Consider the following 21,754-nt stretch of genomic DNA (forward strand, 5'->3'; position numbering starts at 1 on the left):
ACAAGTGGTTGCAAATGGCTGTACTCTAAACTAATTCACACATCGTTGATTACTCTAGAACCTTTCTGCAACCATGAATTATCTGCGATTGTTCTGTTTTGGGATCGCTTTTGCTGTGGTGGCAGCACAGACTATTGGAAGCGAGTTTAAAAGATCTACTCAGCAAAATCTACTGGAGCCCGGGCAGCGGAGGCAGCAAGGCCAGCAGGTGTCAGCATTACAAGTAGGGGAAATATGGGAGAGCAATTTTAGTAGCACAGTAAATAGAAGCAACTATGCGCAGGAAGAGCTGTATAACACTGATGAATCTTGTCAGACGTATAATCACACAGGTTTGTGTTCAAATTCTGACTTGTATATGTGAGTATTGTGCTCAGGTCCGGTGTGTTTGCCTCTTGCCAGTGGCGGGTCACTACCTCGATGTGTGAGAATAGTCGGGCATTCAGGTCTAATAGACCCTAGGATGGAAATTGAGACATTTAGTTGTGTAATTTGTATAGAACTACTTTTTGGTTTGAACTTTAAAATCTTACTGTCACATCCTTTACGTATACCACAGACATTACATGTTCAGATTACATATCTGTGGTATGAGTATAAGTATGAGTATATCTGTGGTATTACGTATACCACAGACATTACATGTTCAGATTACATATCTGTGGTATGAGTATAAGTTACATTTCTATATTATATGTCTATATTACACATCTATGATGTGATTCTCTGCTAAATTTCAACTTTATCTTTCTATGTTGTATGTCTAAATTACACGTCAATGATACTTTGCTACATTGTACATTTATGTTACCTGTCGATAGTATAAATTCATCGAATATTTTCACAGTACATGTTTATGCTGCATACCTATGAGGTATTTTTACATTGCATGTTGACTTCATGTCACTACGTTCTATGTTGTTTGGGTGTCTACAATATGCTTCTATGGTGCACATCTATGTAATGTGTGCCTGTTATAAGTCCGGGCTATGGCAGTATGTCGATGAAATGAGCCTATTGTATAGCCAATATGTTAACGACGGATCAGAAATACATTGTGGATGCATCATTTCAAAATTTACATGTTGGTCTATGTTGGTAGCGATAGATTTGATGCACTGGTGATTGGCTGATAAAGTTGATTATAATGACATCGATTCAATTTTGTTTATTTCCAACGCATGCTAGTTGCGTCTAAAACTGGCTTATAAATGTCGATAACGGCAAGTCTTCCTACAAGCAGCTAGTTATATATGAACGAATATATTCTCTCTTGTAACAGATATATGAAAGCCAGTAGTATAAATCGTTGTTGGTTATGAAATATTTCAGATAAATTTTTTTGATAATTAAATGTCTTAAAATCTCAAAATTCTTTTTTTATATAGCTCAATTTACAAATTAAATGTAACAAATTTTTGTACTTGGTTGTTTTCATCACCATATAGGATTTTTTTTGGAGCAAAATATATCAGCACAAATAGCTACACAAACACTTGTTCTATCACAAATTGTTGATGATGCATTTTACAATACAAAGTCCTCAATGATGGTGCTAAAAATTTCTCTAAGCTGGCATGGCCTTCACCCGTCTAAGACTGATTCTCAATAGTCAATCTATTTGTCAACACGACACATCTTTTAGCGGTGTGGGTGTGCGTAGCCTATATCTACACAACTTGTCACCTATGACGCTATGTGGCTAGACTTTTACATGTATACGGTGTATGTCTACATTATGCCTGTCTATGTTACATATACATGTATAGGTGTATGTCTACATTATGCGTGTCTATGTTACATGTATATGGAGTATTTCAACTTGATACACTTATTATATCATATATTTGCGATATGATATGTTAAACAATAATTTTGCATGTCTACATTTTTAGACTTTTGTTTATGGTCGTTTGGGTTAATACCTACATTATTGTTCACAGTGTTAGAAAATGTCTTCAATCTATTTTCAAAATATGTACTTAGCACGAACCATGTACTTATCATGTACTTAGCACGCACCATGTACTTACCATGCACCATGTACATACTTACAACATATTAGAAAACAATCTTGCGACAATTTCAGGGAACAGCTGTGATTCTTGCCATGATGGCATAGCTTTATTTAACACAACAGCTGCTGGGAGGATAGCCTATGCTCCTTGTCCACTAGTACAAGACTTACCGCCTCTTGAAGGTAAGGCTATGCTTTCTTTAGTTTATTAGTTGCTTTGCACTTCTATATACAAGAAAGTCCAGTTCAGTGTTTTACACAAATCTTCCAGATTATGTTACAGGAGTGGACTTTGTTTCTGCCAGTGAATTGTAACAGTTAATTATATGTACTGTATTTTAATATATGGTTTTCTATCAGTTTAACAGCATTTTGAAACCATTTTTCATTTTGACCTTGGGAGATCAAACCATAGTGATAAATCCTCAGAGATGTCATTTTAGCTCCATTCTAATGGAAAGCTACATTTTGCATTCACTAGGCAATTGATGAATTACCCAAGCAGCATCTTATAGCAGATTAAAAGGTCACTCTGCCTTACTCTTCCGCATTTACAATTCATTTCTTTACCTTTTGTGCAATTTTTACCAGAATATGTAAATCTGCGCTCAAAAGAAATCTCACAGTGAGACAGACAAACAAAATATCATAACTTCTGCTGGAGACAAGCCCTCCTGCTGCCAATCTATTGTCACACTCTCAGCTTTATCTCTGTTTCTTTTATAATGGCAGCGTTACATGCTAAGCTTAGACAGTGCATATCATCATGAGTGTAACATACCATCATGAATGTAACATACCATCATGAGTGTAACATATCATCATGAGTGTAACATACCATCATGAGTGTAACATACCATCATGAGTGTAACATACCATCGTGAGTGTAACATACCATCATGAGTGTAACATACCATCATGAGTGTAACATATCATCATGAGTGTAACATACCATCATGAGTGTAACATACCATCATGAGTGTAACATACCATCATGAGTGTAACATACCATCATGAGTGTAACATACCATCATGAGTGTAACATACCATCATGAGTGTAACATACCATCATGAGTGTAACATACCATCATGAGTGTAATATATATAATTTTGAATATATTCTCAGGTCATGCCCGTAAGTAACTCACATCCCTTTCTTGTTGTGCTTCAATCATTTGAGAAGAGTTGCTTTTACATGTATATTGTTTTTTTAATACTAGAGTTACCTGTAGCCTTGGGTCCTTGGCACCGGTAGGCCCGGGATTAGCCTGCTAGTTGTGCTATTTAGGTAAGACAAACGACTAAACAATCCTTTAAAGTGGTTAACGGGAAGAGATATAACAAGGCAGCAGTGCTGAAACAAGGCAGTGCTTGTACTCTGATACACCATCAATTAGTCAGCGCTGTAAAAGTATCCTATCCCTATGGTCAGCGGAGTAAACCACACTTCCTTTCTATTTCCATCATACTTGTGAACTGACCCCAAGTGTAAGCCCTTTGGTCTGTTTTACTCATCTAAATTTTTACATAAGCACCCTGCTGTCTCACATAGGAAACAGCGGTGGGTAAAAACCTCCTAAACATTTTTTATCAAAGGATTCAAACTCGAGTAAATTTAGCACCTTTTATCTTTAACGATCTTGTTTTGCTATTCTCATTCTATGAAGACATGTTAAAAGTAACCTCAGGATTTGTACATAAAGTCGTGCGGCAACTCGATAAGAGGTGAAAAGGTACTGTTGTGGCGCAATCAACTGTTGGCTGTTTTAGGCTCGTAGCCATTGCCTCGGTTAGCGTGAGGAAAGACTCAATGGCTCCTAATTGATGAGTAACCACACACCCCTTGAAACTGAGTACTCCAGAAATACAAAAAATAAATTGACAAAGAACTTGTGGCTTCGCATAAAGCAAGCAAATACCACTCTCCGTGTTACCAGGCTGGTGAATGCAAGCTCAGCCTCATCCATTTTTTCCCTCACTCACCTCAATTTTAATAGCCTAAAACTGACGTTTTAACCTTTAAATGATCCCATTTCATGTAGTTTATAAGTTCTAGTTTATGTAACAATCCTTAAAAAATTGACTCTTTTGTCACAAAAAGTTCTGTCAGCAGGCGTGATGAGAAATCGATAGTCAGTGATTCATTAGGTGAGCGGCTCTCGGCGCATACTCTTCATTTCATTATTAACATCAAACCTTCTTTGAGCTTGTTGTTGTTATGCTAATTATCTCTGCCCTCCTTTGTCAACAAAGGAATGATATAACCTACTTCAAGTGGCTGGGGCTTCAGAGAAATTCCATTGCATATTCTCTGTATGGTGTTTACTTAGGGATAAAAATGTCGACCTTCCGCAGACGGTGGGTCAAACTTGTCTTGTTCTATTTTTAATTTTTTTGTGATTCAATTTTTATTGCCTGTGATTGATGATAATTTATGCTAGTCCCATGATAGGAATAGTAATTAACCACGGGTTTGCATTACAAAGCAGCTGCAGACATGTAAGGAGCGAAATATGGAAGCAAAGAAAGCAGCTGTTAGCATTTGTTACATACTAGCGATGAAGGTGGCTGACGATCTCACCTACTAGCAGAAATGAAACTACAAATTTTCTCTAACTTATTAAAAACTAAAATTTTAAATAAATTATGTTTTATTTAAACAGTTTATTAAAATCTTCAAAAAGATGTATGCCTTGATTACTTATTATGACCTACAACAAAATGAGTTGCTCAAAAAATTAAAAACTTACAGCTTTTAGTTGTCATATTAACCACACACCATATTCGCTGCAATTTGTCACACCACCAGCACTTGCTAGCACTCATTAGTTATGCCACATCGACTCTCTACTGGTCCTTTTAGGTGTTGTCTATCCAGTTCCCAGGCTTTCTTTGGCAGCAGACTGAATGAGTAAAAATAGTTTTATTGCTGCCCTTTAAGGTTTTCCTTCCAAATAGTTGTGGTTTAGAAGAGAAAATAATCACAGAGTAATCTGTGTGAATTGAGGTTGAAACATCATGACAGAGGGCGCCAGTCTGGACAAAATGTCTGATGCTAGGCTTAACAAAACTTGCTTTGCAAAACTTTCTCTACAAGTTTTTAAAAAATTTTTATAAAAAAAGTCGATCTAATTTTGCTATTTAAAAAGTCATCCTCTGTATGAATAGTTGACGAAACGCTGTCTCGCGATACCTAGAAAATTCTTATCTATATATGTCAAATATTCGCTCTAAGAATAAGTAATTAATGGCATACCAGAACAGTGTAAATTCTAGTAACAAAACAACAGCGTACTATGTGTAACACAAAAAATGTTTCACAAAAATGTTGTACAAATTTACATTTTTGCTTAATTGTCTAAAAACTCCGACTCAGTAGATAAAATGAAGTCGACATATAATTGAAGAAGCTTTAAAAATGTGTATAACAACTTTACTTAATGATTTATTATTTTATTATCTTGATCCGAAAATACCAAAGCTGCTGTTCAATATCAATTATTGGTCTTTTTCATGCTAAAAACTCCTTATATACATAGAAACCCAATATATATACATGTAATTTAGTAGTTCATAATTACATAAACATTCTAAATTGAGAAGTGATTTTACCTACGGGCACTGGTAAGGTGAACTACGCATATATGCTGCTTTGCTTTGGATCATAAATATTTCCTAACAAACAATGCGAGAGAAACAACATTCTGCAAAAGTGACAAGACAGCAGAGGATAAGGTCAGGAAAATGTATCCAACAGTCATAACAGACGGTCATACACTGTTGTATAATGCCAAGCTGGTTGTCCCGCTAGGCATCCCTCTAGAATATTTTAAATGTCAGGAAGGAAATATGTCGGAGAACAAGGTTGTAAATACCAGCTTGAATTGATATTAATTTTGTACTTTGCGGCCTATCTACCTATCCACCTATCCACCTATCCACCTATCCACCTAGTCTTTTCCATTTATGTTACCTTAGAAAGAGGAGATTTGCATGAAATGCTTTTTTTATTCAATATTTGCTGTAGTATGGTCCTCCTCAGCTGAGCATCAAAACCTCACCAGTTAAACCAAATTTTTGTAGTCTCATTAAGAAAATTTTTAAGAGTTTTCCACCATGTCATCCTGGAAATCTTTTCTGCTTACTCGGCTGCTTCTTTCCAGTAAGTCACCATTGTAACGCAGCTCTCCATTTTGCTATGTAGCAATAGCAGGGCCTACGTTAATAACTGCCCATATTGTAATAGAGTCATCACAAACCCAAGTGTTGCACCAAAGATACACTAGTGGCATAAAAAACTCTATCAACCGCAATCCAGATATCTAAATTTGGAGTTGTACTATCACTACTATGTGAAAAAGCTAGCCCAACTTAAAAGCACAAAAAGTTTTTTTTGATTATGGAGTTGGCCAAAGTTATATTCCACTTGATATGAAAGTCTCGAAAACATTCTTATGCGTAATGAATGGGGTTGACTTATAATGAAAATGATCTTATTAAGTTCTGGTTTGTAATGAAAATGGTCTTATTACATATTGGTTCATAATAAAACCAGATTATTGCATTCTGATTTATAGCACACGGGCAGTCCCAATTGTGTTTAACAACAATCTCATCAAATCCGATGGCCTCCAAATATTGAAAAGGAAATTTATTGTAATAATTTTAGTCTGAGGTTATTACTCGTGCCCATAGTTTATATGATGTCCTATTAGGCCTATTTATGATGGTAAAGACATTAGCACGACCTTGAGATTACAGTATGTGTCCTCAATAAGCACAGTTTGTGTTGTTAGGATATGCGAGTAGACAGTGCTATGAGAATGGAAGTTGGGCCAGCATAGCTAACTATAGCACTTGTATCACCCAGCTGCAGCTGCATATGGATGAAAAGGTGAGTCGCCATATCTTGACTCTGTCCTTTTTCACCTAAGTTAATTGTCTGAAATGCATCCATTAATAAAGGCAACACATGACTGCAATCGAGAGCAGAGGGTTTGTACCTTCAAGCAACTTAAAAACTTGAGAGATGGGATATCTGTAAGACATAATCCATATGATTATCTAGCGATCATCTCATTGGAATGTTTGGTGTAACTATGCAATAACTTCAAGTTATAGTACGGCAAATAAAACATAAATAGTACAGCCTAACTCTCCTAGCTTACTGCTGTAATGTATAATTTCACACCATATATCATACCATATTATATTTCATTATAATAGATGATCTGCTACATTATGTTGTAGCATATCATAATATGATAAAGTATTATTTTATAATATATTGTCTCATATTATATCATATTTTTGTTGTATCAGATTATATCTTGTTGTATCATAGCGTACAACTTTCTATTACATTCTAGTGTCTCGTATTTTGTTTATTTGTATTAAATTATATTTTGTTTTATGCTATTATATATTTTGTTTATATTACATATTATATTATATTTGAAAAGGAAAGAGAGTTGAAGGTTCTGACCAACTCAGTCTATGTGTTTACTGGAGGATTTCTTCTCTCCAACTCAGCCATGATAGTCGCTATGATTATATTCACCAGATACAAGTGAGTTTCATACTTAAGGGCAGGCCACACAGTAACCACAGGTGCTGACATTCAAAGCTTCTCTAGGCTTCTCTTGAGAGTGGCAGCTGAAGTGACTAAAGGCACCGAACTTGAAACTTGTTTAGGATTGGCCAATCGTAATTAAAGCTTGCGATTGATTGGATAACCTACTATTAACGAGTCAATTATTTCCATTATGGTTCAGTCAATCGTGATTCAAAATGTAACAAATGAAGTCAGACGACAGCGAGATAAAAGACATATGAGACATTTGAGAGACATCTGAGCGCTAATTTTTGAACTAACTTCTGAACCGTATATTCACTTCTTGCAAAACCTCTGTTGCTTCCTTTCATATGTGTTTATTTCAGACGCTTTGATTTGGTTGCAATGTGTTTACCTTTCCATGACGTTACCTTGATATTGACAGTCTGGTATTCTCACTACGAGAATATCCAAAATGAGAATCTTTTGATCTAGTACTCTGTTTCGAACAGCCGATATGATAACAAGCTAAATATACTTGCGCACAATTGTGAAAGTATTTATTAACATCACAAGGGTTTGACCGTGCACTAAGGTACACGACCATGTTCTTCTTGAACATTGTTGTCTGGTAATTTTACCTCTTCTCAACTAAATCAGGCCAAATCACGGAAATTAATTTAAATACATTGCTCTGTATATGCATTACAGAAGGCATACCGCAGTTTCATATGTGAAACCGCCAGGAAACCAAACAAGGTTGTTTGTTGTGTTGTACAACATTTCCTTTGTGCTGCTTGTGTCAAGTGAATCACATAGTGATTTGTCTAGCTTGCCAGTAAAATACATTTATATCTGCGCCATAAAAATATCAAAGATTAAATGTTTATGATGTTATGACAAAAATATCTGTCCTTGTTTACCTTTTGCGACATTTTCGGTCATCACAACCTAGTGAACTGTAGAACTAAGTAGTTCACTAGTGAACTGTAACTTAAGACTGTTGTGCTGACATTTAGTCAGCTATATGTTTGATAATGCATATTGGCATGGTACGGATGTCAGCTGCTTTGTGCTATGTATCACACAACCACTTGTTGGCATGTGTCGCTTGCTGGCATGTGTCGCACCCATTGTGAGGTATTTATCGCAGGACCTACATGTATGAAGACAATGAATCCGGTATGTGTGGGGAACTTTCTCATGCATTTTCTTATGTAATAGGATTCAATTTTCCCAACTTTAAATAGAAATAATAATATCTAATTTTTGCTGCCAGTATATGGGAACCATGCGCTGCTGTCATAATAATGAACAATTGCTACTAGTAGATAGAAAGCGAGACACGTTTTTTTCTCAACGCAAATGTTGTAAGCTAGACAAAATTAATAGATATCACAGCGGTTTACCGCAGACAATAGAAGAAAGAAAATTTTCTACATGAAAACCGCCGTTTGAGCAGTAGCAATATAGGCAATTCAATCAGGAACCACTGTTTCCCCACACCATGATTGTTTGTTCACACAGAGGATAGGATGAGCAAGTTGTTTTCATCCCTAGCCTCTTAAAGATACGCAAACAACAATATATTTGTGGCCAGAAAAATTGGAAAAATTCCAAGTAGTGAACATTACTAGATATTGCATCACCTGTTGCGCTTGACAAGAATGGTCAAGTGCTTGAACTCTTTGAGTGTTTGTAGACATTTGAGATGCTTGAGAAACCTGATCCACAGCCAACTACTCCTCGGAATGACCATAAAGAACTTTTTGTGGATGATTTTGATGTTTGAATCACTTCAAGAGCTTTCCATCTTTGACCAACCAGTAAGCCATAAAAATTATATTTTTAGTAGATATAGAGAGTTAATTACCGGCCCACAAATACAAGCCATCTTTAAAAAAATGTTTAATAATAAATCAAAATCGTTTGAGCTCATTCAATTTTCAACTTTCAACAATGTTTTTTTCATCTCGATCAATTTTATTTACCCAATCTAAAACAACCCCTGTGTCTAATAAGTTTTATTCCATCAAGTTTCTTTTTCATTTACATTTGTGTAATATATGTAAGAATGATAACAACTACCTAATAAAAATAATAATATAATGGTATCTATAATATGTAAGAGTTACCTTTGCTGCAAATATTGCATCTATAGATTTCAAAGTTTTAAATTAATGTAAGATTGTTGGAATATATTTAAGAATTCGAAAAAATACGAAAATCACAAACGCGCAAAAATTATTATTTTTTAAAGCAACAAAAAGCAAAAGCAACATGCAAAAACTGCTAACATTTGAATATAGACCGTATATAGACCGTACATAGACCGTATATAGACCGTACATAGACCGTATATAGACCGTATATAGACCGTACATAGACCGTATATAGACCGTATATAGACCGTATATAGACCGTATATAGACCGTATATAGACCGTATATAGGCCGTATATAGGCCGTATATAGGCCGTATATAGGCCGTATATAGGCCGTATATAGGCCGTATATAGACCGTATATAGACCGTATATAGACCGTATATAGACCGTATATAGACCGTATATAGACCGTATATAGACCGTATATAGACCGTATATAGACCGTATATAGACCACATCAACAGTATATTTAAAATTCTATTTTCATATAGTTTTGGTTAATTCAACATGAAACTGTCAAACAATGGCTTGATAGAAAAACAGCCATATTCATTTTAGTTGCTATAAACCGGTCTAGAATAAGATTTGAGAGTTCCCGTTAGTCTCATAAAAATACAGCTCTGTCGATAGTTTCGGGTTGCGTCACAATTTTTATTTAAAACTTTTTTCTGACAGCCAACTCACCGCTGTTTAAAATCTGTGCGTCATTCCGCTTTCACACAAACATGATGATACACTTTGTATTTCAATCTTGTTGTTTTGGCTGCCTCACAGTTAAGTCAGAAATAGTGATCAACTTAGGCTTCCATGAGTCAGCCTACAAAATGGAGAAATCAACACTAAAGTATGTGCTGCCAATCAAAATTGTTGTTTACAAGGTCATTGGTTGACGCAGAAGTTGGCTCAAGTCCAGCCATAGATTTCCACCAAGCCTGCATGTAACTTGTTTTTAAATACTTAATAAATAGAAACAATTGTTGTTATACATTATAGTGAATACATATTAATTTGTAAATAACAAACATTCTAACAAACAAGATTGTTAGAAAACCCAATGAATTTTAAATAACTTTTTTCATGGTTTCATTTTGTTGTACCAGACTTGAGTTTTATTGTACAGACTTAACATTTCAGTCTCTCTATGAACGCTGCCAAGAACTGACAGCGCTAACAGTTATAAAAAATGTTTTAGGTGAAATGCAAGATATTCTTCATGGTCTACAAATATTTTGCGGTTGCTCAGTACGCATGGATGTTTGTGGAGGGCCTGTATCTCTTCATTGTTGTCGTTAACGCCTTGTCCACAACACTCCTTAGATTCAAACACTGCCTCCTTATTGGATGGGGTGAGTTCTATTTACGATGATAGTCATTTGCATCCATTTGTATCTGATATAGCTGTATGCTGACTCTGATATACATGTACTATATGCTGACTCTAGTTGCTTCAGTAATAGTGTCTAAAACTAGTACTAGAAGTGTCTCCGAGCAAACTGCTGCGTCATGAATCAAAGGAATACAAAGGTTACAATTTATGAAGCAATTTTGTGGTAGATTCAATAAAGAATCGTTACAACAGAATTTACTAACCAAGGTCACACGTATTTACTTTTATTGGATGGTCATAATAACTTCTATAAAAAAAAATGTTTTACGTATGGTGACACAAAAAATTAATAAAATAAAAAGTATGGCATTATGAGGTTATAAACGCGACAACAAAAATTTATTTAAAAAATAAAAGAATAATCTCTTTTGACAATAGCTTAAAAGAATTAGCAATAAAAAGTTGGCTAATTACGAGCCAATTTCATGCTCGTCCGTGTACAAGTCTCACTCAGGGCTTATGAATTGATATGCAAGAGATAATCATAGTCAATAAAAAAATAAATGTTTTACAATTTTTGAATACAGTTTGAACTCTATATTGAAGGTTTAAAGTATGTACTAGAGCCATGTCTGTTGCGGCCTCGGTACTCTGTATATTGTATTAGTTGATTATACAATCGCTACAAAGCACACAACTTACTTCTGCAGCCTCAACATCACTCATTTCTCAGTACATTCAAACATGGATAACTCAAACTTCAAGGGACCGAGCAAAAGTGTTCGAATTATCAGAGCATTCAAGTTATCAGAGCACTGTCACAAGTCCATATATTTACTTATTTATTAGTAGATACATGTACATATACAAACTATAATATAAATCAAAAGCACAAATGGCTTGTTTCAAATTAAATGCTTCTAATGTAAAGTTTAAAACGTTTTCATGAAAAAGTATATAGATTTTTCTATCACTTGAGATTGGTTTGTTGTTTGAGGTGATGTTATTGCCAGGACGTTTTTCAGATTGACATTGGCAAAACTTGATCGTTGTTGAAATGCTCAAAAGAAAAAACATTTTTTTCTTTTGGGGTTTTACCCACGATCAATTTTGCCGTTTTTTCTTGAAGTTTATGCAGATTACCTTACTTTACCTGGGATTCGTTAAGAGCAACACTCCGAGGCAGTTCAATTAGAAGTTTTACGAGGTTTTACGGTACATTCTATATCACTCACGCTTTTTTAATAGATACTTATTGAATGTACACACGTATTCTGTGTTTAGGTCAAACGATGAATAGTTTTTTGTAGCTCAGACAACGTATACGTTTAATTACAACATTTTTTAAGACGTTTTAAACATTCAACATTCCGACGTTGATTCAACACGGAATCAACGTCGGAAAACTATTCATCACGGGCTAGCCGAGTCACGCACTCAAGGATTTTCGCCACGCACATACAAAACAACATGCGATTTTTGTTTTGTATGTGCGTGGCGAAAATTCTTGCGCGCGTGACCCGGCTAGCCCGTGCTATTCATCGTATCGCAGTATAAATCAAATTTCACCAAACTTTTAGAAAAGTCGTTGACAAAAATATTTTGCCGATGGTGGTAATAACGACGCTTATGAATTACGAAAAGATGAAGTTTACCTCTATGGCTTTGAATAAAGTGATTTTCTAAAGCGAAAACAACCGTTTCGGTAGCTGTTGGGCAAAAAAACAGTTCGAATTAACAGTGTTGAGTTCGAGTTATCTATAGCAATTTATCATTACGTGGGAACGGACCAAAGGAAATGTTCGAATTAACCATGTGTTCGAGCTATCCGTGGACGAGTTATCCATGTTTGACTGTATATTTAATTGATTTTTTAGTTTTGTTTTAGCCTTAACAATGTTAAAATAGGTAGGATTTAATTGGATAATTTATAACTTCTTAAAATCACACATTATTTTGTTATGTTTACCTGATGCTTTATAATTGTAATTACTTGAAATTCTTTTTAGGAATTCCAACAGTAGTTATAATTGCAAGCATCATCTTGAACTCAATTCTTTCCGAGGACAGGTAAGTAATTTGAAGCTCACACTATGAGAATACAACTCCCTTTTTAACCGTTTAGATTTTTGCTTCTTTGTTAGCTTCTAGGTCTTTAGTTAAACCAGTAAAATAATATTTTACCTGATAATGTATTTGTAGATCAACTTGACTCAAATTTGCTAAAATGACCATTTTTATTTTATAGTTGTAAATTATTTTATTCTATTTTCTTAAATAAAAAGTAAAAAGCCGTATTTTTAGACAGTGATGTATTATTTTGCTATACAGGCTTTTAAGAAATTTTTTGAAAGTGGCTCTTTTGTTAATTATACCTTCAGTTTAACTGCTGGAGACGTTAGTTTTGAGTTAAAAAGTGGGCAACTCCTCATCTGGTTTAAATTGTCGTTGCATTCTCAATAGTTTATCTTTAATCATGGTATTGAAGTTCAAGATGTAGTTATTTCTTTGCTAATTTATCATTCTGCTTAAATGTGATAAAATAGCTATAAATAAACTAGAAATTCTTCTGTCATACAGCCCACAACCAAAGTGATATTGGAAAAAAGAAAGGGTACTGCTGGTTGAGAAATGCAATATTAGCAGTCAAATGGCACTGCAGTGCAATAGAAGAACTGCAGTGGTAGCTGTAATGGTAGCTGTAATGTACTGGGTGTTATTATGTACAACAAACAGCAATAATGAAAGGAAAAGATTATATGTTTATATCTCTACCCTGCAATAGGAGAAATGCAATATTAGAAGTAAAATGGCAAGCTACTGTGTAATATACACAGTTTGAAAGTTGGTTGTGTTGAATGTAGAATGGGTTTGACAGCGATCTGTAACAGAAAGCAAACATTAGCATTAATGTGTGTCTGGAAGTTTTTTGTAAACTGGAGCAAAATAAAGAAATGGGTCATGTGTGAAATTTAGAGTCGTCTACACTAGCAGAAGAAAATTCTCAGTTATTTGGCAAAAAAATTTTAATCCAGCTTAATTACAGCAGATTTTATGGTCAATAAACTGAATGCATGTTCACCATTAGTGCAAAAACATAGTTCTGAGAAAACTGGTGTTTAAGTTTGAGAAACGAAAACCAATGAAATGTAAACAATTTTGTTTACATTTCAAAACGTCATAGCAACCAATATCAAGAAGTTGTGATATTTATTTAGATTTCTGAATTTGTATCCAAAATATTATGCTGAATTTAAAAATCTAAACAGATTTTAGTTGGTTGTGATAGAAATAGCTGTATATCTATAAGAAAATGTCGGCCTATTACTTAATTTTGCAAATATTAAAAACGGCTTGGCAGTACCGCGATATTGGGCACAGCCGTAATATCATCAACAAAATCTTTAGAAAATAATAACAGTAACATATTGCACACCATCGGTCACTATATACTTTGATCTTGTAAATTTGAATAATTATTCTTATCATTAAATCTTATAATAATCTTATAAAATCGAATAATAAAATTGGCGAAAAAGAAACGATAACCTTTCAGTACTTCTATCTTAATTACAGAAACCTTCGGCCATTGGACAATGCCATAGACTGGGGAAATGTGTACGTTTTTCTCGTGAAATGCGCACGGCTTAATACTTCTACTACCTGTCACACGGCTTTATTGTCGTTTTGTTTGCTGGTCTTAATTTTGATTAAAAAAGGCTTGTCAGGTTTTAATGGCGATTTTAGACCAAATTAATCTGTCTAGTTATGTATTATCCGGTCAGATGGGTAGGTTTTAGGATATTGTCTCAACTTTTCAAAGACTTGGTACTATATTTACAATGTAAATAGGTTTATATGTGTTTTGTATCATTATTATACTTAAACGACTCTACACAAAAATGGTTAAATTTTGTGATGGAATTTCGGTACAAGGGTTTGGTTACGGTCGTTGATGGATAATTTTTCGGGAGTTGTGTGTGCATATGCATTTATCATAAAGCTTCTAAACACTCGCTTCGCTCGTGTTTGGTCGTGGAAATATTATAAAAATATATATAAATTGTCAAAAAATCCAAATGCAGATTATAAGTACATAAAAATATTTGTAACTGCAGGTGTTGGAATGTCGGGGACTTAACTCCTGCAAACTCAATGGAGATTGTATCTATTTCCCTTCTCCTAGTCGTAAGTAGTAACTTACATATCAGTCTACAAATACTTACTCATATAAGTATAAATTATCATATTTCATTGAAGTCTTAATGCTGGATGAATACTGTTTCCAGTCACAGTAAATATGGATTACTTGTTTGGGGAATCTTTGGTGCATTTCGACTTTTAATCTAAATAAGAAAAAACGTTAAGGTCATGCATGACTTACAACCCAACAGTTTCACTGCCATCCCTTGAATTGTATGTATGTATAATTTTTTATTGGCATCGGCAATCATCAAAAAACTGTTGCTTTTCGTTACATGTAAAAACAAAAATAAGATGTCATAAATCAGGAGTTATTGAGTGAGTTTAATAAAAGTCTCTCAAAAGTTGTTAATCTGACTATAGTATAGTGGAGGAGTCGGGATAGTGAGTTGTAGGTTGTAGTAAGAGAAAGTTCATAAACTGAAACTAAAAGACTTTTGCTAGAACTAACCAAGCAAAAGACATCTAAATTATTCTCTGTGTCAAGTAAAAGGGGTCAAGTGTCTTACCCGCCGAGATTAAACATCCACTAAAATAAATATGGCTAATTAAATGTAATATAATATATATAAATAATATAATATAAATTAAATACAACATTTTATAGAATTGGAAAAAACTTAGCAAGAATAAAAGCCAAAAAAGCCTGAGATCATTAAAAACAACACAATTTTTTTTAAAGAGGGATCAAAGTGGTCCGCAAACTTATTGACTTCAAAGTTAATGGCCAGACAAACATACAAACTGATAAACTTTTAATTACATATTTGATTATTGTTAAGAATTGTAATGATGATAATAATAATAATGCAAACAGCACCGTCAATAATCTTTGTGTTGCTGACTGTAAAGTGAGTACCCTAGGACACTTAAGTATTCGCGGCATCTAACTTTCGCGTTTTCGCGGAGTCATCATCACGCGAAAAATTCATGCGCGAAACTAAACTATCATAACGAACTAGCGAAAATTCGAAATTAAATAGCTATGTTCTACACAGGCCTGTATTCACTGGTTGCAAGTTGGGGGGCTAATGTTAGACGACTAGTTATGAACATCTGGGGTGTGGAGAAGGAGGGGGGGGTGCTGTAAGCTCCCAACAAGTTTCTCTTATGTAGGGCCTCAGCCGGGCCTCTCACGTGAAGTTTTAAAAAATTTTATTGGCAAGTATCAACATTTTTCTATTTTTTGAGATTTGCTTTGTTTTAGCTGATGTGACTGACAAAACGTTTTAAAATTAAAACAGGCAAAACTTGTATGCAGTTAAAAAGCTCAGAAAGAAGACATCTTTTTCTTTTAAGCGTTTTAACAAAGATCATTTTTGCCGATTTTATTTCAAGTTCATTAAGTAGGATATGGGCAAGCAGATGTTTGCTAAAACTTGATATTTTGCAAACCTTTATAAAAGTCGTTAACAAGAATATTTTGCCGCTGATGAAGATAATAATGACGCCTAAGAACTACTAAAAGTTGATGTTTGTATCTATGGCTTCGAATAAAGTGATATTCTACAGCGATAAAAACCTTTCTATAGCCGTTGGACTATGAAATTCCTAAAAAGTTGGGGCGTCTTAGCCGGCCAGCTGTCCAAGGGAATACGGCCCTGTAGTTCATTGATATCCACAACAAAATCGTGATATTAGAAATGCAGATAATTTTGTGTGTGATTGAGCTCATTGGGAATTTTCTAGTAAATTCGTTAATACACCGAATGAGCAGCATGGCAAAGCAAATTAAGATAACAAGTTTTTTTGGAAAAGCCAAGACAAACGAAGAAGATGATGATATCAGTTTAGTCACCGAATTTGTAACTGATGAGGATGAAAGTCTGGTAGGTGAAGTCATACAATTAAATAATACTTATTGTAGTGATGAATTTTACTGCCAACCAAAAACGATAACAACCCTCACCAGGTCCAACCATGTTATACAGTTGTGGTTGTGATGTTGGTTGTTATCTATTTTCTTTTTTATGAGACATGTACTGTATTTGATTTTTTTTAAATTTGAAATATTGTGAACTCAAAACGTGCCATGGCCATCGCTTGCTATAAATACTTGAGATCTAATATTGGTACCATATCGGTCACGACGGAAAGGACCGAGACGTCATTGATAGTCCAAGAAACAAATGGCAGCAAGCGATCACGTTGAATTATCGATTTCTGCCATACATTTATACCTGCGGGTTACAAATACAAACTAGTCGCAAATATAAAAACTTTTTTTACTAGAGGACCGGACCTGAGGAATATAATTTGTTTGTTCCACTGTATTTATTTTCACATCACTATATTTTCGCACTCATCTGAGCTGCGAAATTAAGTTGCAGCGAAATTTTACTCTGTGTGCTACTCACGAAACTAAATACTAGCGAAATATAAGTGTCCTAGGGTAATAGATTTTCAGATGGTTTTCCCTAAACTAGTGGCTGGCTGTCCAGACTTGAGATTGGCTGTTTATGCAGCGTGGTTATTGTTGATTTGCAAATCTGTTTCTTGTTATTTCAGGCCAACATCGTCTTCATGGCTGTCGTCATACACACACTCTATCGCAAATTACGCAAATCCAGATTAAACGAAAGTAGACAATACAGGTTAGTACTAAAAACTGATTCAACTTTAGACTAAGCTATTTAGAACTAAGATAGTCTGGAAAATCGATATTGATAAAGGACACTATTTTTACTGCCGTTCAAAATTCCTCTTATGTTGTTGCAAAACGAAACAATTTCTATCCAATATTATTATGTAATCAAATGAATACTGAATGGTTTAGCTCCTTATATCACTGAAATGTTTCAATTCTCAAGTAACAGATATCCATGTAGTGATGATTGTATTTTATTCTTACTAAAAGATGCACTCAACAATTGTATTGCTAATTCTCTTAATATTTAGTCAAAAGAGATAAGATTTGTACATAAGCTTAGCAGTTTCAAGTTTTCTTCGCATAAATGTATATTTTTGTGTTTATTACACCATTTTATTATTTTTAGTAGCACCATAAGTAAAACATTTTTTCTATAAAGATGATTACGGATTGCCTAATCTATATATATAAGTCTCGAAGTTTGTGTGTGATTTGGTTTGTCCAGATATAGCTATTAAAATATTGGAAGGAAAAATCCATGTCGCAGAAGATTTGATATCGGAACCTTTCGTTCACCAGGCATATATCTTACCGATTAAACTGCGTAAGATTGATGGATTCATATAGGGTGGTATATGTCGCTATGTGAGTAAAAATACTCATACCGCTCTCCGTTATGGGGAGACGTCATTTTCTGCTTGCTCTCACGGCTCGTATTAGTAAGTTTACTAGCTTGCTCAAATTAACCATTGGCAATAGCTAATTGCCAAAGGCTGACACTTGCCAAACTAATGGCAAGTGACAGGCCACTAGATTACCTGTCACTGTTTTATAAGCTGTTTTTTAATACTCATGCAACACCGGGCATTCAGCTAGTAAAAGTATATATACGAGTTATATTTATAGGAAAGTGGTGAAGGCTACACTCATTCTTGTACCACTGCTAGGCGGGACATATATTATGCTCTACTACTCTCCTCCAGGAGTTAAGGCTACATCAGCTATCTGGTACTACCTCAATGCCCTAGTCCAATCCACGCAGGTAATTAAACTCTTTACGTACTTGCATACTAACATCTTAGACTACTTGTTTTATGGTCACATCTACTTAGCTTTGCGGAGTTTGCATATAGAACAAATATAATTCTAAGGTTGTGAAGATATTAATCTGGAGAAGACGCTGTACTCTGAATTATAGAGATTCAAGATGGGGGTTTAATTGTTTAGTGGCAACATTTTAGGTAAATGATTTGAAAACTGCCACCGTATAAATGATATACGGTGGCACCGTATAAATACTGCCACCGTATAAATGATGATTATACTGCCACCGTATAAATGATATATCGCCAATCGTATAAATGATATAATTGTGTAATGGTTTTATCTCATACCTGATGATTTTTAGAGTGAACTGAAACTAAAATGCATGGGCTAATCTTATGATAACCTCATTCCATGGCCTTCCACGCATTTATTCATGAAATAAATAGGTATGCGCTCTTTGAAAACTCAAATTTTGAGATTTGAAACCAGCTAACTTTAAAGTTTTCACATTTGCAGGGTTTTGTGGTAGCACTGGTTTACTGTTTCCTGAATGCTGAAGTAAGAACATCGATTGCTAAAAGTCATCGTAGATGGAAAGATGAAAAGACGCTGCCGTCCTCCTACTGGTGGTCAAAGAAACGTCGATCCAGCTACTTTGTAACTCGAAGCAAAGATGAAACAACAGAAACTGATACTACAGCGTGCCAATATTCTTCAGCGAATAACAGCCGTAGAGTCAGTGAAGACACCTTATCTGGCAGCAGAAGAGGCAGCCTACCTTCGGACATCTACATTAACAAATTTTCTCGCAAAGTAAGCCCACTGACTTGTCAAGCATCGGTTATTGTTGAAACACACAAGAGTGGCTGTTGTGATACTGAGCAGACAACCTTGCCCTTAGTTACGGATACTGACTCTCAGGCTAAAGCTGTCTTGCGTGAGTAAGACATCACACGGGATCATCTAGGCTAGCAGTAATCGCCCAAAGCCTGGATAGTTCTACGAAGTTATGTTTCAGATTTTAGCCAACTATCAAACTTGTATGTAAATGTTTATAAAACAAGTTGTACTATATTATCTATATAATATATTATATATATTATATATTGTTTTATATATTACAATGCTTCCAGCCCTCTAAACAATATTCTCAAACCGGTGGATGTTCACAAATACCAAATAATCTAAACTTTCAGTATATTATGTTGGTATTTATTTGTGTATGTTATATAGCATATAATATAATCTATGTAAGTAAATATATATATTTCCGCGAAGTCACAAAATAAAATGGAAATGCTTTTTTCTGATTTTATTAAGTTTATGTATAAATGCTGAAGCACAAATGATTGGTTTGCTATGAGAGTTTAAAAACTGCAAGATCTGCCTCTTACTACAAAAGTATACAGCTAAACGATTGGCCATAAACAACAACTCTCAAAAAAAGTTATCATTTGCCAACACTCATCCATCTCGTACTGTAGACCTTGCGATTGGAATCAGCCATGCTCAGATTCTCATTGCCTTTGGCTTTCCATCTCCTGTATAGTTCATACAGTTTTTTGTAAACGCTGCGAACCTTTCGCTGTGATGCGGCACTACTCTCCAACGAATCATCGTGCCTGATCGATCGTGACCATCTTGACCCGGGTACCTGTTGAGGTATTTGATTGCCTGTGCTCACATGGGTTGGGTTGAAGTTGTTGTTAACCATGTCTTGGAGGATTGAGTCTAAATCAAAGCTGCGTTTAGCTCTGGCAAGTGACGAATTTTCTCGAAAAGTATCGACAGGTGCTTTGTCAGCTGTTTCATGAACTGAGGTGTCGATAGGCGAACAGTTGGCAGTTAACCAACAAGCACAAGAGATTAGCAGCAGGTGAAAGTAGGTTCTCTACAAAAAGGGAAAAATAAAAAGTTCTAAGAATGCATTTAATTGTCATGTGGCTGCAGGTACTTGCTATAAATCCATTGAAAATATTTGATTGTATAGAGCTATGTTTGGTCGTTCCAGCTAATGGCTGGCAATATTGTGACTTTAGGTATACTATCGTACAGCTCTAGTTACCAACATGCTTTTACCGATCTTTTTATTTCCTATAACAACTATACCATTTAAATACAACTTTTTACTTTTGATATCGGAAGCAATTTTAATACAATTTCATTATCTAGATAACACCATCAATATGGTTGTTTGTATTATCAGAGTACCATTTTAACATGAACTTGTGTGTAGCTTCTGAGGATCATAGGTGAGCCACATTGCGATTCAGTCCCCATGGACTGTAGAGAAAAACCATCATCTGTATAAATTATATTCACACACTGTACTTTATTCAGATAATGTTATTCATGATTAATAGTTATTGAGAAAGCACGTTTATAATGTATTTATCTGGATTAGGTAATCTAGAAATTCCTCATTTTCTCAATATTCTTATAACTATTACTTGGATGAAACCTGGAACAATCACTTGTTTATTTCGTATTCAAGTGCTAATCAATGATACAAGCAGGTAATTATAAAACATAATATATTTGTTGTAATATAGTTTTGTTCCGTTTTGTATTATAGCCATAATAATATTCTCTAGAGCTGCATAATGAAGGTAATGACACTTATATTGACAGTAAACGACTGCATTCAAGATTTCACCTCTTACATAAATCTTACAAGTTTGTCTTAGCCTTGACCTTCAGTAAAAACAACAATCCTAGTCTTGGGTTGATACGCCTACCTGAAATTGTTTCTCATATAATCTATTCCGCTAACTTACTTTTGGCCAGCCATACACACATTATAGATGAATTTCTTGTGCCAGCACTAAGACCTAAGTGAAAGGTTGATAG

The 21,754-nt window shown here is 34.8% G+C and overlaps 1 protein-coding gene across 1 annotated transcript; it reads left to right on the top strand.

Annotated features, from left to right (window-relative positions):
• Positions 1-5: 5 nt before the first annotated feature.
• On the top strand, positions 6-20,359 carry LOC137404751 (corticotropin-releasing factor receptor 1-like). Its single transcript, XM_068090986.1, has 11 exons — positions 6-332; positions 2,090-2,200; positions 6,814-6,911; positions 7,480-7,586; positions 9,274-9,397; positions 10,930-11,083; positions 13,074-13,134; positions 15,183-15,252; positions 17,776-17,861; positions 18,764-18,899; positions 19,421-20,359. The coding sequence occupies exons 1-11, from the start codon at positions 74-76 to the stop codon at positions 19,847-19,849; spliced, it is 1,635 nt and encodes a 544-aa protein (XP_067947087.1). The 5' UTR covers positions 6-73; the 3' UTR covers positions 19,850-20,359.
• The last annotated feature ends 1,395 nt before the right edge of the window (positions 20,360-21,754 follow it).

The sequence above is a fragment of the Watersipora subatra genome, chromosome 1, assembly GCF_963576615.1.
Source record: "Watersipora subatra chromosome 1, tzWatSuba1.1, whole genome shotgun sequence".
Taxonomy (NCBI): domain Eukaryota; kingdom Metazoa; phylum Bryozoa; class Gymnolaemata; order Cheilostomatida; family Watersiporidae; genus Watersipora; species Watersipora subatra.